Source organism: Nannospalax galili, unplaced genomic scaffold (assembly GCF_000622305.1).
Source record: "Nannospalax galili isolate Female #2095 unplaced genomic scaffold, S.galili_v1.0 scaffold307, whole genome shotgun sequence".
NCBI lineage: Eukaryota > Metazoa > Chordata > Mammalia > Rodentia > Spalacidae > Nannospalax > Nannospalax galili.
In genome coordinates, this window is record NW_008359625.1 from 638,003 (window position 1) to 665,523 (window position 27,521).

The 27,521-nt window shown below is 44.7% G+C and overlaps 1 protein-coding gene across 2 annotated transcripts; it reads left to right on the top strand.

The window, feature by feature from the left end:
- Nucleotides 1-576: 576 nt before the first annotated feature.
- Nucleotides 577-25,729, top strand: Stra8 (stimulated by retinoic acid 8). 2 transcript variants are annotated; one of them, XM_008823543.2, is made up of 8 exons: nt 577-774; nt 4,941-5,016; nt 5,428-5,512; nt 14,723-14,938; nt 15,717-16,002; nt 20,565-20,638; nt 22,745-22,847; nt 25,554-25,729. In XM_008823543.2, the coding sequence occupies exons 1-8, from the start codon at nt 577-579 to the stop codon at nt 25,626-25,628; spliced, it is 1,113 nt and encodes a 370-aa protein (XP_008821765.1). In that variant the 3' UTR covers nt 25,629-25,729. The 2 variants fall into 2 exon arrangements, with proteins under 2 accessions (XP_008821765.1, XP_029414703.1); XM_029558843.1 differs by having other exon boundaries at nt 14,738-14,764.
- Nucleotides 25,730-27,521: the final 1,792 nt, after the last annotated feature.

A 27,521-nucleotide genomic window follows, 5' to 3' on the forward strand; every position in this document is an offset into this window, starting at 1 on the left:
CAAAGGATGGGTGCTGTCCTTGGCCACAGACATGAAGGAGTATCTGGTTAGTGCTTGTACTGTGCTGAAACAGCAGTGGGGCATGCCCCAGTGCCCCTCAGCTGAAAGTGCAAGGTAGATGGCTTGTGATTTTAAATTTTATTTATTTATTATTTATTTGTTTGTTTGTTTATTTTATGTGTATGGGTGTATTGCCTGCATGTAGGTAAGTGCACCCGTGTCGTGCAATGCCCAAGGAGGTCAGAAGAGGCTGTCAGATCCCCTGGGACTGGAGTCACGGACAGTTGTTAGCTGCCATGTGGGTGCTGGGATTCAAACCCGGGTCCTCTGCAAGAACAACCAGTGTTCTTAACTGCTGAGCCATCTCTCCAGCCCCAGTGGCTTGTGATTTTAAGAGCTGGGCTTCAGTGAGAGACTCTGGGTCACCTACACTGATTGTGTATCTTATTGGCTATATTCATCTTCTGCTTGAGAGCCAGTTCCTTTCTGTCTGCTTCGCCTGTTTTCCATTTTCCTTGATGTTGCCTCATATTATATGAGGTAAAAAGGGGCAATAATATTATGTTGCAGATTATAATGGCAACCCCAGGAGAAGGCAGCAAACCCAGTGATGATGCAGCAACAGCCCAGTCAGAGGCACCACCTATGCAGCATCTTACGCCTCGGGTGGCCCGCAGACGCCTGTCCCAGGCCCGTCATCGAGCCACTCTGGCGGGGCTCTTCAACAGCCTAAGGAAGATGGTTTACTCCCAGTCTGATCTCACAGCCTCAAAGGTACAGGGACCTGGGTGTGGGGGAAACATTTCTACACATGACGGGATCGGGGAGTGGGGTAAGGACTGGCCTAGAGCTGCCAGCCCTGCTGCCCTCCCTAAGGGCTGGACTTGGGTGTGATCAGTGGTCAGTTCTTGATGTCCCATGATGCTGTGCCTCCTGCTGCCACTACTGCTGCCCATAGGTAGACTGTCAAAGCCAGGCCTGACCTACCAGCTGCAGCCCAATCTGACATAAGAAGGAAAATGATGGGCCTGAGGAAGACATCTGGTTACTCAGTGACTAGTGCTTGTCCTGTTTGGGGGCAGCAGCCAGCCTCAAGCAGATGTTCCAGGACCTTCTACATCTACCCAAACATACACACACACACACACACACACACACACACACACACACACATATCCCCACACACACACACACACACACACACACACACACACACACACACACACACACCACACTATACACACATGCACATACCACCAACATACACATGTACCATTCCACTGCATGTACATATACATGTATGTACATAACACACACAAACTTGCACACCTGCTCAGGGCACATGTGCACACTCTGGGTCACAGGGCTCTCCAGGTAAGTATTTACCTGTGACCTAGGTCACAGGGCTCTCCAGGTAAGTATTTACCTTTCCCTACTCTTTTTATTTGTTGTTGCTGTTGTTTCTGTTTTGAAGCAGCCTTTCTACATAGTTCACCCTGGCCTAGAATTCTCCACACAGCCCAAGCCAGCCTTAAAAATCACACTTTTCCTGTCTTTTAGCTCCCCAGTGCTGGGACTGCTGGTGTGACCCACCACACCCAGCTTGTCCTGCTCTTAATTGTGTTTCTTCTCAGCTAGCTTTTTAATTGCTAATTAGCAATAAGTTCATTAATTAGCCAGCGGAGATTGGAGAAAGACCTGGTAGATGGGGTAGTGGCATGAGGCTGCATGAGGCTGCAGTGAGAGTCCCTGAGATCTGCGGTTCCTCGCCCTCTAAAAGGAGGGAGGGAGGGAGCAGGGGGGTGAGGAGAAGGGAAGAAGGGGAGGGAGAGGAAGAGGAAGGGGGGAGAAGAGAAGAGGAAGGAAGGGGAGAGGAGAGGAGAGGAGAAGAGTAGGGGAGGGAATAAGGGGGAAGGCAGGGAGGAGAGGGGATGAGAGAAGGGGAAAGGGGACTTATTGGCTGAAACATCAAAGAGAGGAGCTGTTTCTGCTCCGGGCCTGACTTTTTCCAGGGGGGCAAACACACAGAAGCATTCCTGAACAGGCCCAGGCCCAGGCCTTTGTGGAAATTAGAGCAAAATGGCTCCTGAGCACTCTTATACAGTGCTCCAATTGTTATTGTTTCCAACTGAAGGATTCCCAAGAGTCCTGACCTGCTGTTAGAGAAAGGCAGGGGGTGCTGGTGGGAGGTAGAGGAAAGCCAAGTTCAGGAACTCAAGACACAGGAGTGGGTGGCATATCTGGGCTCTACTGAGGCAGAGCTCTCCCCAGAACCTAGCTTTGCTCTACATCTACTGAATAAAGAGGTGTTTGCTTTGTGCTTCTGGGGTACATAAAAACCTAAAGCCCCTATCTATGACCAATGGAGAAATTTGTGTAAACCAGCAGGGCAACCAACCAGAAAACAAGCACTCAGGGCCTCACTGTAAGGAGTGCAAGTTAATTCAGAGGAAAGCCCCTAGGTTTTGACCTTGTGCTTTAGCAGATAACAGAGTGGCTAGTAACTAATTTCAGTGGATGGGAAACAAGTCACTTCTGACCTTCAGTTAGTTCATCTGTACACAGGGAAGGTACAAGTGGCTGCCCAACAGGCCTGTCTACAAAGACACACACCATTACCATTAGAGTCTTAAAATACTGCTACCATTTTCTCCCAACATGTCTTACTTCTTCCCTAGGTCTCTAGTCATACCATTCTTGTTTTACAGACCAGGAGACTGGACAGTTCAATTATCAACCAGAAGTGGCTTAGAACCCAACTATTGACTGTATTCTTTCTCTGTTTCCTGAGGGACAGTTAAGGATTCAGTATGAAGAAAGAATGGGTTGTTCTACAAAAGGGGATGTGAAATATGATCCTATTGGTTCTCCAAGGCTACCATAACAAAATAACAAAAATGGGGTGGCTTAAAACAACAGCAACTAAATGACTTGTATCTAGAGGCTGAAAGTCCAAGATCAAGGTACTTCAGGGGGAAGTCCTTTCTGTCTCTCCTAGCTTCTGGCATTTTCCAGCAGTTCCTGGCATCCCTCGGTTTGTAGAAGCTTCACTCCAACCTCATTAAGTCTCCCTGTCTTCACACCTCTCTATATGACTGCTCTGTCTCTGTATCCACATGTATCCTTTTCGTAAGGACACTAGTCAAATTGGAACCCAACTTAAGGTCTTTATTTTGATATGTTTACCCTATTCCAAAAATATGTCACATCTAGAGATGTCAGAGGTAAGGACTTCAACATATCTTTTTCTTAGGGTGGGAGTAGGGGGAGACAGTTCAACCAGGACAAAAGTCCTAAGAAAGTTAGCCTACCAAAAGCATTCTAGGGAGCAGGCAACATGGCCGGAGGGATTTGCCATCAAGCCTGATGACCTGAGTTCAATTCCCAGAACCGATGTGGTGGAAGGAGAGAACCAACTCCTGCAAGTCATCCTCTGATCTCTATACATACACCTAGCATGAGTCCCTCCACCCCAATAAAATAAATGTAAAAAATAAATGAGATTATATGAATAAATAGTCTATAAAAGAATATCAGTGCATGGTAGCTGGCTCCCCTGGCTTTGCTTGATGTGGTCAGGGTAGAAGGTGATGTGTGTGGAAGGGTGTAGCTCAATTGGTAGAGTACCGGTCTAGCAGGCATGAAGCCCTGGATCCATCCAGAGCACCACTTATTACACCTGTAATCACAACATTCAGGAAGAATCAGGAGGATCAGAAGTTCAAAGTCATCCTTAGCTACACAATATGCTAGATTTTACCCTGGACTACATGAGACCCTTCCTCAAAGAAAGGGAAAAAAATGTTCAAGGGACATTTTGAGAGGTCCCGATGAGCTGAGGTAGGCCACTGGCTCTCAGAAAGCCAGTATCACAGTCTGGTCCAGCTGCTATAACAAAACATTCTAGCCCTGGCAATTTATAAACAACAGAATTGTGTTACTCAAAGCTCTAGAGGCTTGTGCCAGCAGATTCAGGATCTGGTGAGGGCCAGCTTGTATGTTTTTGTACGATGCATGCTTGCTGTGTCCCCACATGGAAAAAGTGAGCAAGCTCCCCTGGGCTTTTTTTATAAGGTGCTAATCTCATACGAGAAGGGTCTGCCCTCATGACAGTCACCTCTTCAAAGGTCCCACTTTCTGATATTCTCAAACGATGGCTAAGTTCTCAAACGAGGGCTGTGTATTAGGGAGGATACAACATTTAAACCATTGCAGCCAGAACATCATCTTGACATCCTGACACCAGGCAGCATAACCATGAGACCCAGGACAAGGACAGAGGGGTATATGAGAAGAAGGAAGGGAAAGAAGAGACAAACTCAAGAGTTCAAATCTGCAGAACATTTGATGTTGTTAGATCATATGGAGTATTTTGAGAGGTTATTTTGTTTGGCTTTTTCTCAAGACAGGGTCTCTTACAGCCCAGGTTGACCTTGAACTCTATGCATCTGAGGCTGGCCCTGAACTCCTAATCCTCCTGGCTTCACCTCCAGTGTACTGGGATTATAAGCATGGGCCACCAATCTCAGCTATATGAATTTAGCAAGTAACTATTTTGAGAAAAGTACACTGACTCTTCACCAGCCAGCTGCATGTTGTCATGACTAAAGCAGAAGTCTGGACTGTTGTGCAAGCCTGGGGTTGACGTTCACCCTGCGGTGCATCCTTATCACACTTTTCACCTGCATAGTCATCTCTAATTCTGCAGGGCACCAGTACTCTCCTGAATGCAGTTTGTTTCCAAATGCCTTGGTATTTCAGTGAGAGTTCATTTCTAGAATACACTTCCTATCCTTTCCACTGACAGGGTCCATGATGTGACTTTTACATTTGAGGAAGTACAGACACAGACTGGAGGGGGAGCTTTCCTGGCTCCACACAAAAGTATAATAATCTCCTCAAGGAAAGGCTGTCTTTTTCAACAGTGTCTGTGTCTTCAGTGGCAGGTCCTGAATAAGGCGAAGAGTCACATTCAAGAACTGGAACAAATCCTGGATGATTTGCTGAGACTCAAAGGCAAGAGACTCCTTCCTAAGGACAGCTCGTTTGGGTGTTTTATTGAAGGCAGGGATTGGGTTATACATAATCAACAGATACTTATTAAGAACACACTGCTTCAGGCACTGTGCTTGGGGCTTGGGCTATAACTGGCCCCTGTCCCTAGGGAGCTTGCAGTCTGGCAGGATGGGTAGGGGTCCTGGGTTTGATGAGTTCCCTAATGGTGTTCTAATGGTTGAAGACTCCCAACCTCACCTTTACAGACCAGACAGGGAGTGCATCAGCACTTGGCCTGTGCTCTTCCCCCACATCTAGAAGGAAAAATGGCAAATGAACTCTGGACTCTAATACCAAACCTGAGCCAGACAGGAGAGACTCAACAGGGCCTGATTTTTCTCTTTGTGACTCTTGCCCTCACCTCTCTGATAGAATCCTTCAACCTACAAGATGGGAATGCCAGCACTTTAGAGGAGGTCAAAGAAGAATATTCCAGAGTGTATTCTGGGAATGAAAGGTAAGATGTGGGGAACACCAGGAGAATGGGGGTCTGCTGTCTTTCCCTGGCAGACCTCAATGCTGAGTTACAGCAGTCTAGAAGATCATGTATGCAAGATCAATGTGCTGCTCACCCACTAGAAGCTGTCTCATTCTGGGAATAACTCTGTTCTCCTTTATCTTAATAACATGGGTTGAATTTTTCCCCAAGAGATCCATGCTTACACTGGGCATGATAGTATATGCCTGTAGTCCCAGCACTTAGGAGGCAGAGGCAGGCAGATCTCTGTGAGTTCAAGGCCAGCCTGGTCTACATAGTGAGTTCCAGGACAGCTGGGACTACAGAGAGACCATATCTCAAAAAGACTGAAAAAAAAAAGATAACATGCTTATTCTAGAAAATATAGAAATGCCTGAAAATACATAACATCTCACCTCTCAAAGAAAAATCAGTATTAACTTTGAAGATATCCACCCATCTGGTATTAATTTTCCATACTACTTTAGAGGCATGAGATCATAATATTTGCCCATATTTTATATATTATATCTTGTATTATATATGTATATATTACTTAACTAATGACTTTATATGAAAATGGGGAAAATACAAATCATGGCCTTTTCAAATTTCAAAGCTAAATTAGACTTCAGAGAGGAAAAGCAATCATAATACAGGCAGGAATTATAGATGCTGAAAGATCATTGTTACTGTCACATTCAAACTTGGAGAGAGAGGCTGACTTGAGAAACATCTTTCTCCCGGTTTAATTTTATTGTGTTAGTTGTTTCTTTCATCACTGTGATCAATATACCTGCAACAACTTAGAGGAGGAAGTATTTATTTTGGCTCATGGTTTCAGAGGGCTCAGTCCATAGTTGCTTGGCTCTGTGAGGTTCAGCAGGATATCATGGTGGGAGGAACATGTGATGGAGGAAGGCTGCTCACCCCATGGAGGACAGGAAGCAAAGAGAGGAATAAGAAGGGGCCATGGATAAGATACCCTTAAAGCCCCACCCCAATAACCTACTTCCTTCAGCAAGATCCTACAACCTTAAGTTTCCATAACCTCCCCAAGTAGTATCACCATCAAGCCCTCAACACATGAGACTTTGGGGGTACTTCATTTCCAAACCATAACAGAGGTCAAGTTTCATGTTTAGCTCTCCCACTACCTGTACTTTTCATGCATTTTGTATAGGTATATGATCTGCTCTGCTTTGCTCTCAAAGGGTGACCTAACAGCCTCTTTCCCTACCCTATACCTGCAGCCTGCCGAGCCTCACTACATCTTGGACTTAAGAGGCCAGGCTCCTGTCATCTCCAGTGGCCACAGGACATGTCCACATCAAAACACTTGCTTTTAGTGCTTACCAAAAGCTGGAATACATGAAATGATGTCTAGGGTTTTTTGATGTGGACACTTGTGAATTTTGTTTACTTCTCTGCCTGTATGAAATTTTTAATTGAATTTAAAATTTTTTCATACAATATAATTTGATGGTATTTAGATCCCCTCCCTTATCCACACCTTCCCTTATTGCCCCAACCAATTAAATATACTCTTTATATAGTAATACAGATTAAGGCCTATAGAGGCAAATTTATGTTCCCAAATGTCCTTCAGTGTGAGTTCATCCACTCGAGTCTGGTTAACCTGCCAAGAGTCCCATCCTTGAAAGAGATTGTCTCTCCCCCTCCCAGCAGCCATCAGTTGCCAAAATTTCCTTAGGTTGGGTTGGGATTTCTTATCCACTTCCCCATGTCTATGCTAGGATTTTTTTTCTGGTCTGAGCTTGCATGATACTTGTGAATAACTGACCAGTTGTCTGGAAAACTCTGTTTCTGTGTGGTCATCCACCACCTCTGGCTCTTACAGTCTTTCTGCCCCTCCTCCACAATGATTTCTGAGTGTTGAGAGGCAGAGGTTTGATATAGGTGTTCTATTCAGGGATAAGCACCCTACAGCCTCTTGTTCTCTGTACATTGGCCAGTTGTGGGTTTCTTTGTTAATCACTATATGCTGCATAAGGAAACTTCTCTGGTGAGAGCTGAGAGATGCATTAATCTATGGGTATAACAATAAGTCATTAAGAGTCAGTTTACTATAACTATTTAGTAGAAGACTAGTAGTAGGCTCTCCTCTATGTCCTGTGGCCTATCTAGCGTAAGGTTCCTAAACTTAATATCAATGTCAGGTATGTGCTTCATCTTATGAAACATACCTTAAATCCGGTTGTGGGAGTAGTTGGTTATTCCCACAATCTTTGCACCACTATTGCACTGGTGGATATATCTTGTGAGGCCAGTTGTTGTAGTTCACAGGATTCACAGCTGGGTAGGGTTGATGATTATTTTTCATTCCAGTAACATACATAGCATCTTCCAGCACTATGGACGCTAACCAGTAGAGATGAGGCTCTGAAGTCAGCACCAGCTAGATTTCTCCTTGTTTGTTCTACGGCTCATGTATGTAGTATCTTCAGCAATAGGGTTTTATCATACAGTTATGGTATGTAACCAAGAGCAAGGACAATGGCCAGTATTGTTTGAAAGTCCATGGGACCCCTGGTCAACAGCTTCTAGAGAGGGAGTCCATTCCTGGCATTGAGGGTTTTTTTAACTTATGATATCTAGAAGGGACAATATCCTCTGTTATAGGGTAACTCCTTTTAAGCTCTTTTTATAATGCATATGTATCTACTTTAAGAAGCTTCTATAGTGGTAGGTTTCCATGTGGCTTTTTCTAAAGGCTTTTAGTGTTACTTATCCCTCCCCATACTTCCTCCTCTGTCCTGCCCTCCCGTTCCCCACCCCATTTAACCCTTCCTACACTATGTTCCCTTTACCTCCATATCACTACATTCTACCACCGCTGCCAGGAAACGCACCCCCTCCCCATGGCTGTTTATTAGTTTCTTGACTTCTCTGGATTTTCAAATTGAAACATGCATATCTAAGATTTAAAAACTAACATCCAGCTATGAAAGAGAGCATGCAACATTTGCCTTTCTGGGTCAGGGTTACCTGGTTCAGGATGAATGCTTCCAATTCTTTCCATTTGCCTGCGAATTTCTTTTTCTTTCTTTCTTTCCTTCTTTCTTTCTTTCTTTCTTTTTTTTTTGAGACAGGGTCTGCCTGTAGCCCCAGCTTTCCTGGAACTCACTATGTAGACCAGGCTGGCCTTGAACTCACAGAAATCCACCTGCCTTTGCCTCCTGAGTGCTAGGACTAAAAGCATGTGCCACCACACCTGGCTTACCTGTGAATTTCTTAATTTCTTTGCTTTTTTTTTTTCGGTCTTTTTGAGACAGGGTCTCTCTGTAGCCCCAGCCGTCCTGGAACTCACTGTGTAGACCAGGCTGGCCTTGAACTCACAGAGATCTGCCTGCCTCTGCCTCCCAAGTGCTGGGATTAAAGGTATGTGCCACCATGCCTGGTCTTAATTTCATTTTTAAGAGCCAAATAATATACCATCATATGTGTGTATCACACCCTGATCATCTACTCATCAGTTGATGGAGATCTAGGTTGTTTCCTGTTTCTGGCAATTATGGAAAGGGGAGCAATGAGCATGGATGGACAGGTATTTATGTGGTAGGGTACAGAGTCTTTTGGGTATATTACCAGGAGTGGTATGGCTGGGTCACATGGTACATCAATTTCTAGCTTTTTGAGAAATCTCCACACTGATTTCCCTAGTGGCTGCACAAGTTTGCACTCCCACCAGCAGTGGATAAGAGTTCCCCTTTCTCCACATCATCACCAGCATGTGTCGTTGGTTTTTGAATCTTAGTCATTCAGACTAGGGTAAGAGGAAATCTCAAAGTGCTTTTAATCTGCATTTACCTGATGACTAAAGAATCGAACACTAAAATATAAGTATTTCTCAGTCATCTGTGTTTCATCTTTAGAGAACTCCCTCGTCAGCTCGTTGTCCCCTTTTTAATTGGGTTGTTTTGGGGTTTTGTTTTTTGTTTTGGTTTTTTTTGTTTGTTTTTTTAAACCAGTTTTTTGAGTTCTTTGAATATTCGAGATAATAACCCTCTGCCAGAGGCACAGCTGGTAAAGATTTTTCCCCGTTTTGTAGGTTGTCTCTTCACTTGAATGATGGTGTCCTTTGATATACAGAAGCTTTTTAGTTTCATGTGGTCCCATTTGTCAATATTTGGATTTAATGACTTTGCTGTAGAAGTCCTGCCTAGACATTTCTCTGCTTGTGCGTACAAGTTCCAATGTATTCTCTACTTTCTCCTCTATCTGATTCAGGGTGTGGGGTCTTATGTTGAGGTCCTTGATCTATTTGGAGTTGAGTTTTGGACATGGTGAGAGATAGGGATCTAGTTTTCATTCTTCTACACACCCTTATCCAGTTTGACAAGCATCATTTGTTGAACACGTTTCTTTTCTTCAGTGGATATTTTTGGCTCCTTTATCAAAAATCAGGGGGCTTTAAATGTGTGGATTTAAATCCGGGTCCTCAGTTCTATTCCACTGATCAATATGTCTGTTTTTATACCAGTGCCATGCTGTTTTTATTACTATAACTCTGTGGTACAATTTGAGATCAGGGATGTTAATGCAGTTCTTTTTTTGTTCCAGATTATTTTGGCTATCCTGGATTTTCTCTTTGTTTGTTTGTTTCCTTAGAAATCTGAGATTATTTTTTCAGTTTCTGTGAAGAATTGTGTTGGAATTTCAATGGGTATTGTATTGAATTTGTAGATTTCTTTTGATAGGGTAACCATTTTCACAATATTAATCCTACTGATCAATGAGCATGGGAGGTCTTTCTATCTTCTGGTATCTTCTTCCGTCTTTCTTCAATGTCTTAAAATGTTTATTGTACAAGTCCTTCACTTCTTTTGATAGATTTATTCCAAGATATTTTATGGATTTTGAGGCTATCATGAATGGGATCGCTGCCTGGATTTCTGTCTTGGTATGTTCGCTGTTGGTTTATAGGGAGGCTACTGGTTTAGGGTTTAATTTTATATCCTATTTTGCTGAATGTATTTATCAGCTCTAGAAGATTTTTTTGTGGTCTTTAGGATCTTTTCTGTGTAGAATCATTATCATCTGCAAATAAAAATACTTTGACTTCTTCCTTTTCAGTTTGTATCCCTTTATCTCCTTTGTGTGTCTTACTGCTCTAGCTAAGAAAGTACAATATTGAACAGGAGTGGAAAGAATGGTCATCCTTGTCTGGTTCCTGATTTTAATGGGAATGCTTTTAGTTCTTCTCCATTTAGTATGATGTTGGCTGTGGGCTTGTTGGTATACTGCCTTTATTATGTTGAGAGAACTCCCCTGTATGCCTAGGTTCTCCATGACTTTTGTCATGAATGGGTGTTGGATTTTGTTAAAGGCATTTTCTACATCTAATGAAATACTCGTGTGATTTCTTTCCTTGAGTTTCTTTATGTGGCGGTGTTTACATTTATTGTTTTACAAGTATGTTGAACCATCCCTGCATCTCTGGGATGAAACAAACTTGATTGTGACAGATAATCTTTTGGATGTATTCTTGCATTCAGCTGTGAGTATTGAGAATTTTTGCACCTATGTTCATTAGAGATTGGTCTATGATTTTCTTTTTTGTTGGGTCTTTGGTTTTGGTATTACAGCAATACTGGTTTCATAGAAGGAATTTGGGAGTGGTCCTTCATTTTCTATTTTATGAAATAATTTGAGGAGTATTGGTATTAGTTATTTGAAGGTTTGCTAGAATTCTGCCCTGTATCCATCTGGTGCTGGGCTCTTTTTAGTTGGGAGGCTTTTAGTTACTGAATCTATCTCATTGGGTGTTATGGGTCTGCTTAAATTATTTATGTCATTTAATTTAATTTTGGTAGGCCATACATATCTCAAATTTTATCCATTTCTTTTAGATTTTTCTAGTTTAGTGGAATATGGATTTTTAAAGTATGTTCTTATGGTTTTCTGAATTTTCCAGGTCTGTTGTAATGTTTTCCTTTTCATCTCTGAATTTGTTAATTTGGGTTCTTTCTCTCTTTTGGTTAATTTTGCTAAAGGTTTTTCAATCTTGTTAATCTTTTCAGAACCAACTCTTTATATGGTTTTCTTCATTTCTAGTTCATTAACTTCAGTCTTGAGTTTATCTCTTCCCATCTGCTCTTTGTAGATGTTGTTTGTTCTTAGTTTCCAAAGCTTTCAGGTGCAACATTATTTCTATTAGATATTTATAATTTTCTGCTGTAGACATTTAATGCTGTAGTTTCCTCTGAGGACCTCCTTCATTGTGTCCCAGAGGTTTGGTATGTCGTGTTTTCATTTTCACTCAATTCTAAGAAAATTTTAATTGCCCTCCTGATTTCTTTCGTGAGCCAAATTTCATTCAGTAATGTGTTGTCTAGCTTCCATGAATTTATCCATTTTCCCCATTTCTATTATTGTTGATATCTAGCTTTATTCAAATACCTTTGTGGTCAGGTTGAATACAAGATGATATTTCAATTTTCGTAAATTTGTGGAGACTTGTTTTGTGTCCTAATATGTGGTTGATTTTGGAGAAAGTTCCATAGGTTGCTGAGAACAAAGTATATTCTTTGGTGTTTGGATGGGATGTTCTGTAGAAGTCTGTAAAGTTCATTTATTTGTGGTATCATTTAACTCCAGGGTTTCTCTGTTTAGTTTTTGTCTATTGGTAACAGCAGTGTATTGAAGTCACCCACTATCTCTATGTTGGAGTCAATGTGAGATTTTAGAGCTAATAAAGATTCTTTTATGAAATTGGATGCCCTGCATATATGTTTAGAATGTAATTTCTTCTTGGTGGATTTTTCCTTTAGTGAGTAGGAAATTACCTTCCCTGTCTCTTCTGACTAGTTTTAGTTTGAAGTCTATTCTGTCCGATATTAGAACAGCTACACCTGTTCATTTCCTAGTTCCATTTGTTTCGAAGATCTTTTCCCATCCTTTTACCCTAAGGTGGATCCTGTTTTCTAATCCAATTGGTTAGTCTGTGTCTTTTTACTGAGGAGTTGAGACCATTAATATTGAGGGTTAGTATTGGCTAATGTTTATTAATTCCCGTTATGTTGGTGTTGTAATGCTGTTTTCTAGGACCTCTTTTGGTTGACTGTTTTGGATGTTTGTTTACTCTTTGTTCCCTCTTGAGGGTGTTCCATCTCTTCTGACTGAAGTATTTCATCAAGTATTCTCTGTAGAGCTAGTTTTGTGGACATAAATTCCTTAAATCTGTTTTCACCATGGAAACTTTTTCTTTCTTCTTCAATTATAACTGATAGTTTTTCTGAGTATAATAGTCTGGGCTAGAATCTGTGTTCTTTCATAACTTGTATGATATTGGTCCATGCCCATTCTGGCTTTCATAGTCAACACTGAAAAGTCAGCTGTTATTCTGATGACTGTCCTTATAAATGGCTTCATTTTTCTCTCTTAGAACTTTCAATATCTTTTATTTTGCCCATTATATGATACGGGGAGTTTCTTTTCTGGTCCTTTCTACTTGGTGTTCTGTATACCTCTTATACCTTGAGAATCTCTTTTCCTAGGTTTGGGAAATTGTCTTCTATGACTTTACTTAAAATATTTTCTGTGCTTTTTGACCTGGGTTTCTTCTTCTTCTGTGCCTATGATTCATAGGTTTGGTCTTTTTACAGTGTCCCTGAGGTCTTGCATATTCTGTTTCTGCCTTGTTTTGGATTTGACATTTTCTTTTTTAACATTTTATTTATTTATTTTTATTTTATGTGTATGAGTATATTGCCTGCATGTATGTAAGTGCACCCATGTCATGCAGTGCCCACAGAGATTAGAAGAGGGATTTGGATCCCCTGGAACTGGAGCTATGGATAGTTGTTAGCTGCCATGTGGGTGATAGGAAGTTAACTGGATCCTCTGCAGGAGCAGCCAGTGCTCTTAGCCTCTGAGCCAACTCTCCAGCCCCAGATTTAACATTTCCTTTGATTGAGCGATCTAGTTCTGCAAGCTTGTCTTCACGATCTGATAGTCTGTTCCATTTCCTACATTTCTTTTTTGTTTCTTTCCTCAAGTTCCTGGATTTTTTTTACTTCAAGCTTTATTTCAGATTGGCTTTTTTGAGAGAGTTTATCACTTTACTGAATTCTAGTTTTATGTTTTGAATCGTTTTAGTTATTTCATTCAATTATTTGTGTTTTCACAGTCTTCATTCAGTGTTTTAGTCATGTCCTCTTTGAGTTCCTTGAGCACATTCATAATTGCTATTTTGAAATCATTGTCTTGTGCATCCACTTGGTTGCCGTTCTCAAGAAACATTACAATGGAGTTGTTAATTTCTGTGTTAGTGATCGAAATCTTTGTTATTCATATCGTTGTGGGTTTTGCTGAGCCCTAGGCATCTGGACTTCGGTGGTGGAGTTTCTTGGTGTGGGTAAGTGATCTTGTCCTGTTGAATGTTTGTATGTTGTTTGTTGTTTCCCCAAATTGTCAGATTATGGCCCAACTGAGTAGTGCATGGTGTTTAGCTTTGGGATTCCTTCATGTTGATGTACAGCTGGGGTGAAAGAAGTGATCTCGGCTCAGCTAAAGACAGACAGGTGCAACTTTTGAGTTGGGATTCCAGAATTGATTGTGCAGGGTCCTGGATCAGCAGGATGGGGTGGGGCTGCCAGGTGAGCAGGCTGGCTGGTAGGTGGGAGTTCGCAGGTCTGGACCGCAGCGGGGGTCTTAGGGATAGAATTCAAGACTGCAAGTCTTGGGCAGGGAAGAATCCCAGGAACCCAGGCTGGGCTAAGAGCTGAGCTGTCAGGGAGTGACTCAGCCTGCCAAGTCTCCTCTGTACTTTTGATGTGCTTTCACATTTTTTAAACAATGAATGTGTATTATAGCCTACGAAAAACAATTAGTAGTAAAAAAAAAATATTAAAAATCAAGTTATACAGTGTGAAACACACAAAACTGTGTCAAGAAGAAACTACCCATAATCTTACTCTATACAGACAGCTTTATCACATTTTTGTTTCCAGAGGAACAAAATGAGGCAAACACACGGTTTTCCTTCTGTAGACTGTCGATACAGTAAATAATGTTGATTGGTTTTCAAAAGCTGCAGCAGCTGCCTTGTATCCCTAAGGGCCATCTAGTGGTTGGTATTGGTACGCTTGGATTAATAGACGCTTATTAAAGTCATTGCAGATTTGTGTCTACGTTCACTAGAGTTACTTACCTGTAGGATTATCTTGATTCTGTTTTCTCCCTTAGCCTAATCTTAAATAGTTTTTCTCAAGACAACTCCTTCCCATGGCACCCAACTGAGGAAGTCAGGAAGGGTGATGAGAAAGAAGAGAATGAAGAGGGAGAGGAGGAAGCAGACCAAGAAGAGGAAGAGGAGGAGGAGGAAGAAGAGGAAGAGGAGAAAAAAGTAGATCTCCCACACTCCTCAGCCACTTTGTCACCAGACCTGCTGGAATTTGAACGGTGTGAAATGTTGGGCGGGATGGTTTCCTGTATGCAGGGAGATTCTGTGGGGAAGGAGCAGCTGGTCTGCTCAGCAGCCTCCAAGTATGCACAATTCAGACCAGGCCCTGAATCCCTGGAACTACATGGTTCCCATGTAGGAGGTACCCAGGAGAGGACTGGCTAAAGAACTGGGCAAATACGCTTAAAGTTACATTTGTATAGCAAATATGATGGTTTTATTTATAATAGGTGTTTATTTAGGGTCCCTTGGCTTGGGAGCACTGTTGACGGTGATTACTAGGACTCACCCCTCCCTCCACCACACATCCACCTTACAAGTCCACCTTTAAACTTAGAAAACCAGGCCACATCTGCTGCTGTAGAAAGGTGGTGACTGGATGGCTCAAGCTGCTACTGCCTCCTCCACAGACTTAGGATCCTCCAGCAGCCATGTTGACTTCCAGAGCAATGGACCAGAGAGGAGTGGAGCCATTCAAATCCCGCAAATCAGGCCAATGGGTTCATGTTTTAAGGAATTTTCCCAAATGAGGAGAGCTGGGTAGGCCACACCTTCTACAAGGCAGGGAGCTTCAGAAGCAGGGGATGGGAAGGCCATAAATCCTCCTTGCCTGCCCCCATGACTTCTGCAATACAGGAGCCAGGGGAGGGCAAGAGACACAACTGTGCTGCTGATAAACCATGGAACTGTGGCCAGGCCTGTGAGCTGTGGCCTGGCCATGACCAGAATCCTGAGGATCCAGCTTCAGGTCTGAGGGACGCACTGCTTCTGTTCCAGGTACCTCAACTTTTACAAGCAGGCGATGGACCGTCTGACCACAAATGGCATCATCTCCCCGCAGGAAGAGACACTCCCTATCGTCTCAGCCGCCATCTCCCACCTGTGGCAGACCCTCTCTGAAGAGAAGAAGACCAGTCTCCTGCAGGCCTGGGAGCAGCAGTACTGCAATCTCCCTGACCTCACCAAGGCCTGTCTGGAGATGGCCTGCCTGGAGGACAGTATGAAGGACAGTGGGGTGGAAAGCCAAGGGGCCAGTGGCTCACTGGGCTCCACCCCAGAAGAGGTGAGCAAAACCTGTGGGATGGAGAAAAGGGAGCACAGGAGCTACCATCTGCCCCCTACCCCAATTCCCCCTCTACCCCACCTCTTGGCTCCAGGCCAGGTCATTTAATGAATCTGAAAATTCATTTGGATTCTGGTCATGCTGTAGGTTTTGGATTTTTCTCACCGTAATCTCCATGTCCCATGAAGAGCATGCCTTTTCTCCTCTGAGTGCCCTGAATATTCCCTGGAATTACAGGAGTGAAGGTTTTAGGTTGAGGTGGGAATCTTTTGGTTTCCAGTGACTTGATTATAAAACCATTTGGAAAGATCTCATGGTATCCAAGGAGATCCTGGTTAGTCAGCTGGCCAGTGATGTCCGCAGGATTCAGGCTCCTCCTTTTTCTTTGCTCAGCTTCATCTTAGGGTTGTTCCTCACCCTTCCCCTCCCTCCATCCTTCTCTCAACCCTGTGGCTGTGGGGTGGCAGCTGGAGCAAGTGCTACTGGCATTCTTCCTCCTTGAAACCAGGTAGAGAAGGAAAGAATTTTTCTGACGACACATCTTTATGCAAGAAAAAAAATATTTCTAGAACTTTCCACCATCCCTCTCTTCCCCTCTCATTGACCAGAACTGGCCAAATTATCAGCTTACCAAGCAAATGACTGGCAATGGAGAGGATTACTCTGGGACTAATAGAGCCCAGTCCTGAGAGGCTGTCGGTTCTCACCCCAGAATGCATTGCAACCACTCAAGAAAAGTGGGCAATCACTGCCTCCACTATAAATACCTCTCTCAGTTGTGTAGTAAGAACAGTCATGGCCTACAAAGCAGGGTGCCAGATGTCATTCATGGTCACACTGCTCGGAGAGAAAAGCAGGCTGACAGTAGCTCTTTGAGAATTAGGAGAGCTTCTGCTGACTGATCGTTGCTCACATGAGCTTTCCTGGCCACTCTATCCCAAGAGCAGACAATTCTTTTCTCTCTGCACCTGTCTTGTGCTTTGTGAAACACTTAGCGTCCTTGGCTACCACTCCCTTGTCTTGCCTTTCCTAATGTCCCTCAGTGGTGGTCTCTTTGAGGAGACAGCCTTAGTGGTGTGTGTTTGGAGTCCTAGAGCCTGAATGCCTCCACATGCCTCTCACCCTGGGGGTGCACCACTAAAATCTCCCATCTTCCTGGAAGCTTCCACCATCATCAGGCCCAAGCCTAGAGAACAGAGGTATCACTCAGTCTTCTAGTTTATAAGCCTAAATAGACTATCACTTTCCAGACTCCTGTTCCCACTTCACTCTCACCACACGGTTCGTCAGGTGGCTCTGCCCTTTGCTCAGGTGTTGATAGTCAATGCTCCATTTTCTCCCCTGATGATTCTCACCTGACTATGGTGTTTAATAAAGCAGGCAGGTACCAGTCTCCTACCCAGACCCATGGGATCACAATCCTTGAGGGTAAGGTACTGGGTCTGCATTTTTAACCTGTATCCAGGGATGTAATCTTAGACCACCCCAGGCAGCCTACCGGAGTTCAGCTTCTCATCTTCTGCTAATGCTGGACTACCATGAGAGGACATGACTCTTCCTCCATAATAAGTCAAGCAGACTCAGGCAACCAGCAGCCGAAGAACTCATACCTGATGCAGGTGTGAAGGAATAGCCCCAAAGTACCTAGCTCTTGAGTCTTCCACAAAAAAAAAAACAAAAACAAAAGCTTATATAAAGTCTGAGGAGTCAGTTGCATGTGTATGTTGTGTGTATATGAACTCATTTGTATGCATTTGTCAGTGCAAACATTTTCTCAAGGAAAGCAGCTCTAAAGAGAAAACACCGAGACTCCAGTGCTCACATATCATGGGACTGGCTTGTCTGGCCTTTCTCAGTGAGGGCTACCAGCTCATGCTTTCCTGGAGTTGAAGGAAGCACACATCAGATTTTCCCAGGAATGTCCAGGTGCAGGCACCTGACTGTACTGCAGTGCCCAGTTTTGAGAGAAGTGAGAGCCTAGAGTAAGGTGAGAAGAGCAGGGCACACTCAAGCTCTAGGCAGTCAAAGTCACAGTTGCCCTCACTGTGGCTTCTAGATCAGCTCTGTGCTTTTCTAAACCAGCTTCCCAGCAGATGGTAGTTCACTGGGAAAGATCTACCACAGAATAGTTGTACTGGGGCCAGCTCCTAGACCTAGGACCAGTCATGCCCATGAGGTATTGCACAGAGTGGTTAGGGTCTGAGAAGGATGGCCCATAAGTATGGTAGGAGCTTCAGGGTTGGGTGGTTGGAGTCTGAGGTTCCCCTCTTGGGCTGGCTCATGAGAGAGGTTTGTATATGAGAGGGCAGTGTGTGGTCTGTTGCTTTATGGGCTAATTTTGTGAAGTCAATTTAGGGCCTGACTCTCAATCTCAGATCTGTGGAAAGGAACATGGAGCTGGTAGACATGAGGGCCCAGACCTTTCCATGGTCTCTTCTTGGGTTGTCTTTGAAGTGACAACAAGAATGTCAAATAAGATACCAAAAAGAGTCCAGAAAATTAAGCAGAACTGTTTATGTTGCCAGAGTTCCAAAGGTTTCTGTTCGAGGGAGGCAAATTGAGAGAAGACACAGCAAGCAGCCCCCAGGGAGAGAGTGGCACATGCTAGGTACATGTAAGGGGAGGCCCTGGCAGACCCACCAGCACCTAACAAGGCAGGGCCAGAGAACACCTCTTGTCCCCTGAGGGTGACTGCTAGTGTAAATAAAGGCACATGCCTTTAATCCCAGCACTTGGGAGGCAGAGGCAGGTGGATATCTGTGAGTTCAAGGCCAGCCTGGTCTACATAGTGAGTTCCAGGACAAGCTGGGGCTACAGGGAGACCCTGTCTCAAAAAAACAGACCAAAAAAAAAAAATAGGGTGCTTCAGAAAATGAGGCATGTCCAGTTACATTTTGAATTTTGTTATTTATTTGATCTTTATGTATATAGGTGTTTTGACTGCATGTATGTAAGTGCACCACATGTGTGCAATGCCTACAGAGGCCAGAAGAGGGCATTGGATCCCCTGGAACTAGAGTTACAGATGGTTAACTGCTATTTGGGTGCTAGGAACTGAACCCTGATCCTCTGCAAGAGCAGCCAGTGCTCTTAACCACCGAGCTGTCTCTTCAGTCCCAGTTACATTTTTAATTCAAGCATATCTCCTGCTATGTTCAGAGCTTTCTTATGCTAAAAAAATACTCATTCTTTGTTTGTAATTCAAATTTATCTATGCGTCCTGTTTTGTTATGTTTTTGCTAAATCTGGCAATCTGAAGTGTAAATCACATGTGTGTAGAATACTTAATAATTTTTTAACAAATTCAGGAAAAGCAGATCCAAAAAGCTAAATAACAAGATTCTAAATTCTCATCATATTTGGTTATTAATTACTGTAACTTTATGACATGATGAAGGAAATCAAAAATAGATCAGTATGTCAGTAATGAACATCTCTGGCAGGACTCTTGCTTGGCGATTCCTAATTACCTGTTTCTACTTTGCAGAATTTCTATGATGTTCGCGTATTTCTTTCATAAAGCAGATAATCTTTAATACAGCCAATGTATTTGAGTTTCACATATATGACCTTCCTTAATTCTTGCAGCCACTCTGAGCAGCTGTAATCACATTGCCCTTTTTCCCTGGTATTACAGATCCTGGGAAATTAACAATGAACAGAAATTTGTTGGCTCACAGTTCTGGAGGCTGACAAGTCCAAGTTCACTATGCTGGAATCTCACTAGGGCCTCCTTGCTGCGTCCTCACATCAAAAGGGAGGGAGGGAGAGAAAGAGAGAATTCCTAATGCACCAGCTGGCCTGGAACTCACTATGTAATCCAGGCTGGCCTCAGTCTCACAGAGATCTTCCCACCTCTGCCTCCCAAGTGCTGGAATTAAAGGTGTGAGCCACTATACCAGATATTATTTTATTTTTAAGTATGTGTGTATGTGTGTGTGTGTGTACATGACTACAGATGATTGCAGAGGCCAGAAGAGTTTGTCATCTGGGACCCCTGGAGCTGGAGTTCCAGGCAGTTATGAACTACCCAACATGGGTGCTAGGAACCAAACTTGGGTCCTTTGCAAGAGCAGTACATGTTCTTTGCAAGAGCAATATGGTCTCTTAACTGTCTCTCCAACTCCCATTTTGTAGAGGAGGGTTTGAAGGAACTAACTTGATGAGCTCACACAGCCTGTACACCTGCAGCCTGACACTGTACTCAGCTACAGTGGCAGGAGATCAGGGTTGTGGGTTGTGGGCTTGAATGGATCTCAACCTGGGGAGGTTTGGATGGGCCTTTCCTGGCTGTAAACTGAGGCATGGCTTTGGCTGTTGCCTCTCATATCTGAGCTGCTGTCATTTGAGAAAGAGGGGTAGGGCCCCAGGGCTTCCTTTCTCCTCCTTCCTTCTCCCTAGGAAGATCACTGAGCAGAGACCCTGGGCTGGGGGCTAGTTTGACATGCATGCCTTTTGGACATGCAGTGTAACGAACCTCTCGGCTGCTCTCAGCCCAGCAGCCTCCAGCACAGCATACTGCAAGTTAGTTCTGATCCAGGAAGTGCTGTGCTTTCTTCCAGATCCTGTTTGAAGATGCCTTCGATGTGGCAAGTTTCCTGGACAAAAGTGAGGAGCTGAGTATGGCTAGCCTCAGGTGAGGTGGTAGAGGATGGCACGTGTGGGTGTGTAAAGGTGTGACAGCTGTGAGATCTTGTCTGGGTATGTGGTGTGAGTTTATGTGTTAGTGTGCAAGTGTAATATATGAAATTGTGTGTGCACATGTGGGTATGAGATGGTGTGTGTGTGTGTGTGTGTTGTGTGCATGTGTCTGTGTGTGTGTGCGTACACACGAGTGTCCCCTTCCTGGTGTGCTTTGCAGTTTCTCCTCCTGATAAACACAGTTCAGTGAAGTTCTTGGGATCAACTTTTTTTCTGGGATTGGAAGAGGGCCATTCCTAAAATCCTGCCATCCCTCTGGGGAGGATGTGGTCTTAAGTACCCCCAGAACAGGAAGCTCTTCCATCCTGCCCAGGCCTGACACACACCAAGTGATCAGCTCAAGGTTCTGAAAGCACACCTTTCATTGGCCTTGTTTGCCCAGTGTCTTGGTCCTTCTTATCCCTGCTCTGGGCAGCCACAGTTCTGCTTCAAGTCCATTGTTCCACAAAATACCATAGACTGGATGGTTTAAACATGATAAACCATTGTTTTTCAAGGTTCTGGAAGCAGGAAGCTCAAGGTTAAAGCAGAGATGGAGTCTGGTAAGAGCCAGTTCCCCACAGATGGCACCTTCTCAGTGTAACTGGATCTGTCTAGGGCCTCCTTTGTAAGAGTCCTAATGACCCTCCCAAAGGCTCCACCTCCTAATGCCATCAACGCTGGGGTTTAGGTATGGGGGGGCGGGGAGAGACACAGACCTCCGGTCTATGACACCTAGAGCCAGGCAATAGCAGTCAATCTGGCAGAAATGAGCAAGGAGCTCTGGGGCCCAAAGAACTGGGCTGATGTAGGAACACGCCATGAGTGGAGGATATCTCTAAGGTTTACAAAGAGGGAAACTGATGGGAACAGATTTGGAAGGAGCAGAAGAGATGGCTGCCCCTTAGATATGAAACAGGATCTGGGAAGATTTCAAACAAGAAGCATCTTGGCTCCATCTGTACCAACGGGGCCTTTCCCCATAGTGAGACAGTCTAGAATTGGAGTATTGCAGCTGGTGTTTGAAGAGCTGTGGTCTTGGCTGGTGTACTGGCTGAAAATATGCCTGATGTGGGTTTTCTGTCATGGGAGTGAGGGTGGCATTCACATCCGAATGAATAGCTCCACTGTGCTGACTCCATGGCATCCTGGGCTGCAGGGAGTCCTGGAAGCCATGGCTTGGGTAGCTTCAAGCAGAGCTTCAGACAGGCTGGACTCAGGCCTTTGTTCCTCCATCTCCTTCCCCTGCCAGACCTCACCAGGCTTGGGGATTGCTAGGAGACTATGTCCTCCTCAGCGTCCTAACACAGTGACAAACACAGTGACACAAGTTCTTCCCAGCTGTGTATGGAGCGTCATTTTGCTGCAAAGAGCTGGAGCGGGACATTCCTATCTGCACTGGGTGTAGGCTGCAAAGACAACTTGTCAAGAAGTTGCTAGAGTGTCCTTGTCAAGCAGTGTTAGGACGTCCTTGCCCTGCTCAAAAGACTAAAAGCAACCTGTTAAAATGCCTTTTCCTGCCTCACCCAGAAAAGGATTCCTGGGCTGACTGTGAAACCTCCTCCCAGGGAGAAGGGAGGGCAAATGACAGCTGTCATGTGCAACTCACAGGGCTGCACAGGGCTGCTCCCAAAGGCATGAAGAAGCCACAAACCAGACCTCATATCTGCTTAAGGCTGAGCTCAGTGGAAGAGGCACTGAGTTGAGGCCTCTCCTGGGCTGAACTCACACTGTGCATTGAGCACCTTGAGCTGCCTCAGATGGTCCCAGAATCACGGGCTCTGCCATAGGAGATCGACTCTGAGAGCAAGAGATCTCACTCCTTCCCAGGAGGCCACACACAGACACAAGAGCCAGTCTTGCCATAGTTACTTTTTCAGGGCCTTCCAGACAGGACACTTAAGTGAAATGGTACACGGCTTCCAGGATGAGTGCTGGGCTCCATTCAGCTGGGTGTTTCAAGTGCTGAGTTCACAGTGATCCAGTTTCTTAGGGGATGAATGGTGGCACGTGTCGGTGAGAGGCTAGGGCTCTAAATGTCTTCTGTTTCTTCTGTTGTCAGTTCCATTTTTGCCTCAGAAAATTCAGAGGAAAAGTTTCAGCTCTACATGCAGATCACTGAGTTTTTACAAGGCATTTGCTGCATTAACCCTGAGATAAAACAGGTAAGACATGGGGCTGGAGAGATGACTCCATGGTTAAGAGCACTGATAGCTCTTACAGAGGACCCAGGTTCCATTCCCAGCACCCACATGACAGATAACAACTATCCATAACTCCTGTTCAAGAGGATCTGACACCCTCTTCTGACCTCTGGGGGCATTGCATGACCATGGGTGCACTTACATACATGCAGGCAATATATAAGTAAAATAGAAATAAATAAATCCCCCCAAACAAAAAATAACAGGTAAGACAGAGTAGAGACGGGAGACCTCTGCCCGCTGCCTTTATGATAGAAGGTTCTTTGGTGGGCGCGGAGGGGGTGTGTGCTCTAGCCCGGTCTCACACAGACCACCTGAGAGAGCCTTCAAGCTCTCTGGTTTGCTCTAAGATTGGCCAACTTCAATGCAGTGCCCCTTGTGAATGGAGGACATCAAGGAAACTGAGGGAAGAGACAGTGGGATGTCCTCTAGGACAGACCTACACATGAACCGTTTGAAGCAGAGACCAGATCCCCAGGGCTGGCTCATAGCAAGTGCCCATAAATTCTGGGCGACATCTTTCCAAAAGGTCAAGCTAGTTTCTTATTTTCCATGACTCAGCAATGATATTTGGGGTCGTCAGCTTTTGAAGGCTAATTTCTCTCCCTAAAAGCTGACCCTGTAGCCGATGGTGACATAAATCATGAGGGTCTTGGTTAGGAAGCTGTCATGGGGGAAGGAATTATGAACACACTGCCAGAGCCCGGGTCCTTTCAGAAACACAACTATGGCTTTTCTTTACTAACCTGGCAAAGACACAACTGTTTATTTCTAATGGAAATATAATAATGGTAGATGCTTACCTAAAAGCAATTAGGACACCGTTTCAACAGGCTAAGTTCCTCACGAGTTCTTCATGTCTCTCTACGCACATCACTTTCAATCCCCACTTGGGGTCAGTACCTATTCCTAGAGTTCACCCTCTGCTGCCCACCAGTCCTTGAGTGACCATCCCTTATCAACACTTTTTGTTGGAAGCGGTTAAATTAGTTCACTTCACCAAGACTTCAAGAACAGATACTTGTGTTTGAAAATAGTGGAAATGTGGACTTGAACAGACTGGTGAGAAGAGAGAAATTCCATTCTCGTCCCCATTCCACCCCCAGCTCTCTTCTGCCCCTGTCGCTTCATGGGAGGGCTTGGATGAAGCTCAGTCAGCAGCAGTACTCTTTTTCATAAACTTAGTGGCTTACAACAGTAGAGACTCATTTCATAGTTCCAGAGGCCAGAAGTCTGGAATGAAGGTTGGGAAGGCTGGGCTGCTTCCAGAAGCTGCGGTAAAGAACTTCCCTATGCCTTGCTCTGACCTTTGGTAGTTCTGACAATATCCAGCCTTCTTTGCCAGTAGCCACATCCCTTCAGTCACCTCCTCTGTCTTCATGGGTCCTGTTCAGTACCTTTCTGCCCCTCCTGACTTTTCTGGACATCAATCATTTGGATTTGGGGTGGGCCCAGCCGAAATCCGGGATGGTTTCTTCTTGAAATCCTTAACTAACTACGTCTGCAAAACCCTTACTCCAAATGAGTTTCCATCTGGACATGGCAGGGGCCGGGGAAGCACATCTATTCAACACACTTCAGCAACCACTGCCAACCAAGATCACTCATTCCCTGCTGGTTTTAGCAAATCTGCAATTTTAAAATGTCTGACTTTAGGAGACTTTGAGGGAACAGCAGTCAAGCCCTTTGTATGACAGAGATGTGGGCATGTGGTTCCTTCTGAGAACACTTGGCCTGCTGGGAAGCCCTGTGCTCTAACTGCCTGTTTTCTTAGCCTTTATTGATACCTTTACCTTAAACAAGAGGCCCCCAATCCCACTTCTCTAACAGTTTTTTTCTGGTGCTAGGAATTAAATTCTAGCATGAGTGCTAGGCAAGTTGTTTAGCACCAAGCAAAAACCCTGAAACGCACTTTTAAGGAAGAGACAGTTCTGAAAAGATGACAGGTGCCATTGAAAAGAGAGTAAGAAAGTCTTGCTAAACAGATGTAGTGCTGTTTCTTTCAAAAGATTTGGTTTTTGTAATAGGTAACCCATGCACATGGTATGAAATTCAAAACTTATCAAAAGATGTTCAATAAAATCTTAGTCTCGGGCTGGAGGGATGGCTCAGTGGTTAAGAGCGCTGACTGCTCTTGCAGAGGCCCCGGGTTCAGTTCCCAGCACCCACATGGTGGCCATGAATCGTCCTTAACTCCAGTTCCAGGGGAGTCCAACATCCTCTTCTGACCTCTGAGGCATTGCATGACACGGGTGCACTCACATACATGCAGGCACTACACTCATACACATTAAAAAAAAATCTTTGTCTCTCTCCTGCCATCTTCCTTGCTCACTACCCCATACTTTTTCCCAGAGGCAATCACCATGAGCAGTGTCTTGCACATCCATCCACAGGCAATCTGTAGATGTTTACACTTCAAACACCAGTGGTAGCCCTACTAGGCACACTGCCTTGCACGTTGCTCTTTTCCTTGTAGTCTGTGCCACAGAAAAAGAACTATTCCGTTCATTTCTTAATGAACATAGACAGGTATTTAGATGAAGCCTTAAGAGTTTGCTTGTCTCTCTTTTGGTCAGCGGCGGCGGGGGGCGGGGTGGCGGTGAAAGATGGTAGAAACTGAGAGAGTTGGGATCCAAACTTCACCTCCTGTACACTGACTTGCAGGAACCAGCCCTGCCCATGGATGATGAGATGCTGCTGCTGAAGTGTCTGGAGACCTTTGATGATGAAGATTTGTAACACAGAAGGGCTGTCAGAGAAAGGCTTGAATGAGAGGATGGTTTCTAGGTTTGAATGCTAGTAGTTGGGGTTACACCAATGTTGCTTTCTAGACTCTTTGGAAAAGTCTGTTTCCAGAAGCAGTTTGATCTTTTTTAGTTTCTTGTTCTTATAGAGCATAAGGGAAGCATGCATGAACATGTGTTGATCTTCAGGGCTGGTTGAGTATAAGGAATTGGTTTGCTTCAGGCCACGCGTCCACTGTGTCCTTACTCAGGGTGGAGGGAGAGACACCACGTGTAGCTGAGACCCAGGCTGTGTCCTTTTCAGGAAGATGACAGGGAGCTCTGCCCTGCGGGTGCCATCATGTCGAATCCTTTCAGCACGGCCTGGACTCAGGGTACAGCCACAGTGGGTTCTGTAGTGTTTGGAAGCACAGTTGTTTACCTTGCACGTTCTAGGAGCCCAGGAACAGTGCTCCCCTCAGCAGGGCAACACAGCAGAAGCCAGAACATCCGCTGTTTCTCCTACAGACCCCTGACTGGGTGCTGCAGAGAGAGCCAGTGTTGTGAGCACTTTGGGGTGAGGTTTCTAGGCAAGGTGTGTGACTGTCTCTGAGCTTACACTTTGGAAGTAAGTGTGGGGCGGCGGGAGTTTTGTGCCAATTAGACTAGGCTATACTACTCAGATATTTGGTCAGACATTATTCTAGATGTTTCTGTGAATGTAGTTTTTTAAATGAGATTGTCATTTAAAACAGTAGACTTTGAGTATAGCAGACCATATTCCATAATGCATTCTAGTCAATCAAAGGCCTTAATAGCAAAGGGCTGACCTCACTAGAGGTCTGCCAACAGGCCTCTAGACTCAGCCTTTGGGCTCCACCGCAGCTGTTCCTCACTTGGCATCTGCATTGTGAATTTTGGATTTACACTCCAGGAGAGCATGGGCTCACTGCTTAAAGTAAACTCTCTCCTCTTTCCACCTGTCCGTGTATAGACCAGTTGGTTCTGTCTCTCTGACTAATAGACTGGGTATGCAAAGAGAATGGGCTGCTGGCTCCTTACAGCTTACAAATCCTAACGACAGCAGCCCCTCCACTGAAGGCCTCCCAGGCACTTTGGCACATCTCCTCAATGTCCTGGTACCCTTACACACAGGTCATCTTAGGGTAACTCCAAGGCCTGAGCTCTCTCACAGAGCCTTCCAGAGATTCATGGGCTGGCTTTCAAAGAATCCCACTGAGAATATGCAAGGATTAGAGTCCTGCCTGGCCTTTCACAGTTTATCAGTGCCCAATGCTTTCTAGACAGCTGGGCAGCTAGGGCCTTTGTGCTTATTGGTGGTCTGAACTTGTGTTGAAAATAAAAGAGGAAGTACTTAGCTGAGTCACTCTCAGCCTGGAGCAGACCAGAATGTGGGAAAGAAGACACGAATCTTCCTAGAGAGGCCTGCACCCCATGACCCTTAGCAACATGCATTGTGCTGGCCAGCCCCTCACTATATACCAGGCCCTGCCCTCACAGTCTGGTCCATGGCTGTGACTTCCTACTGAGGCAGAATGTTCCTGAAGCCCCTGGACTCAGTAGACTGTAACAGAATGCCAGGGTATCCCTTGTCTCCAGAGTCATGTGCTGGGTGATATCCCCACTCTCATCCTCAACCCCAGCAGCTCTCTGCTGTCCCCCACCTGCCTTCTGCTGGCTGTTGTGGGTATTGGCATAGCCTGGGGGAATCACCGCATCTCATACTACCAAGGACCATTTTTACATCAGTCGGGTATCTTCCTATTTCTGATAGTGACTGTTCAATGGGGTCACTTTGGGGTAAGGAGACAAAGAGCAAGAGAGGAGGGAGGGAGGGAGGGAGGGAGAGAGAGAGAGAGAGAGAGAGGCAAAGAGAGAGAGGGAGAGA

Bases quoted from the DNA above. Each gene is read 5' to 3' on its own strand.
- Stra8 (XM_008823543.2), top strand. From the start codon at position 577: ATGGCAACCCCAGGAGAAGGCAGCAAACCCAGTGATGATGCAGCAACA. The intron at 5,017-5,427 runs GCAAGAGACTCC...CCTCTCTGATAG, and splicing joins TGATTTGCTGAGACTCAAAG to AATCCTTCAACCTACAAGAT. The intron at 20,639-22,744 runs GTGAGGTGGTAG...TTCTGTTGTCAG, and splicing joins CTGAGTATGGCTAGCCTCAG to TTCCATTTTTGCCTCAGAAA.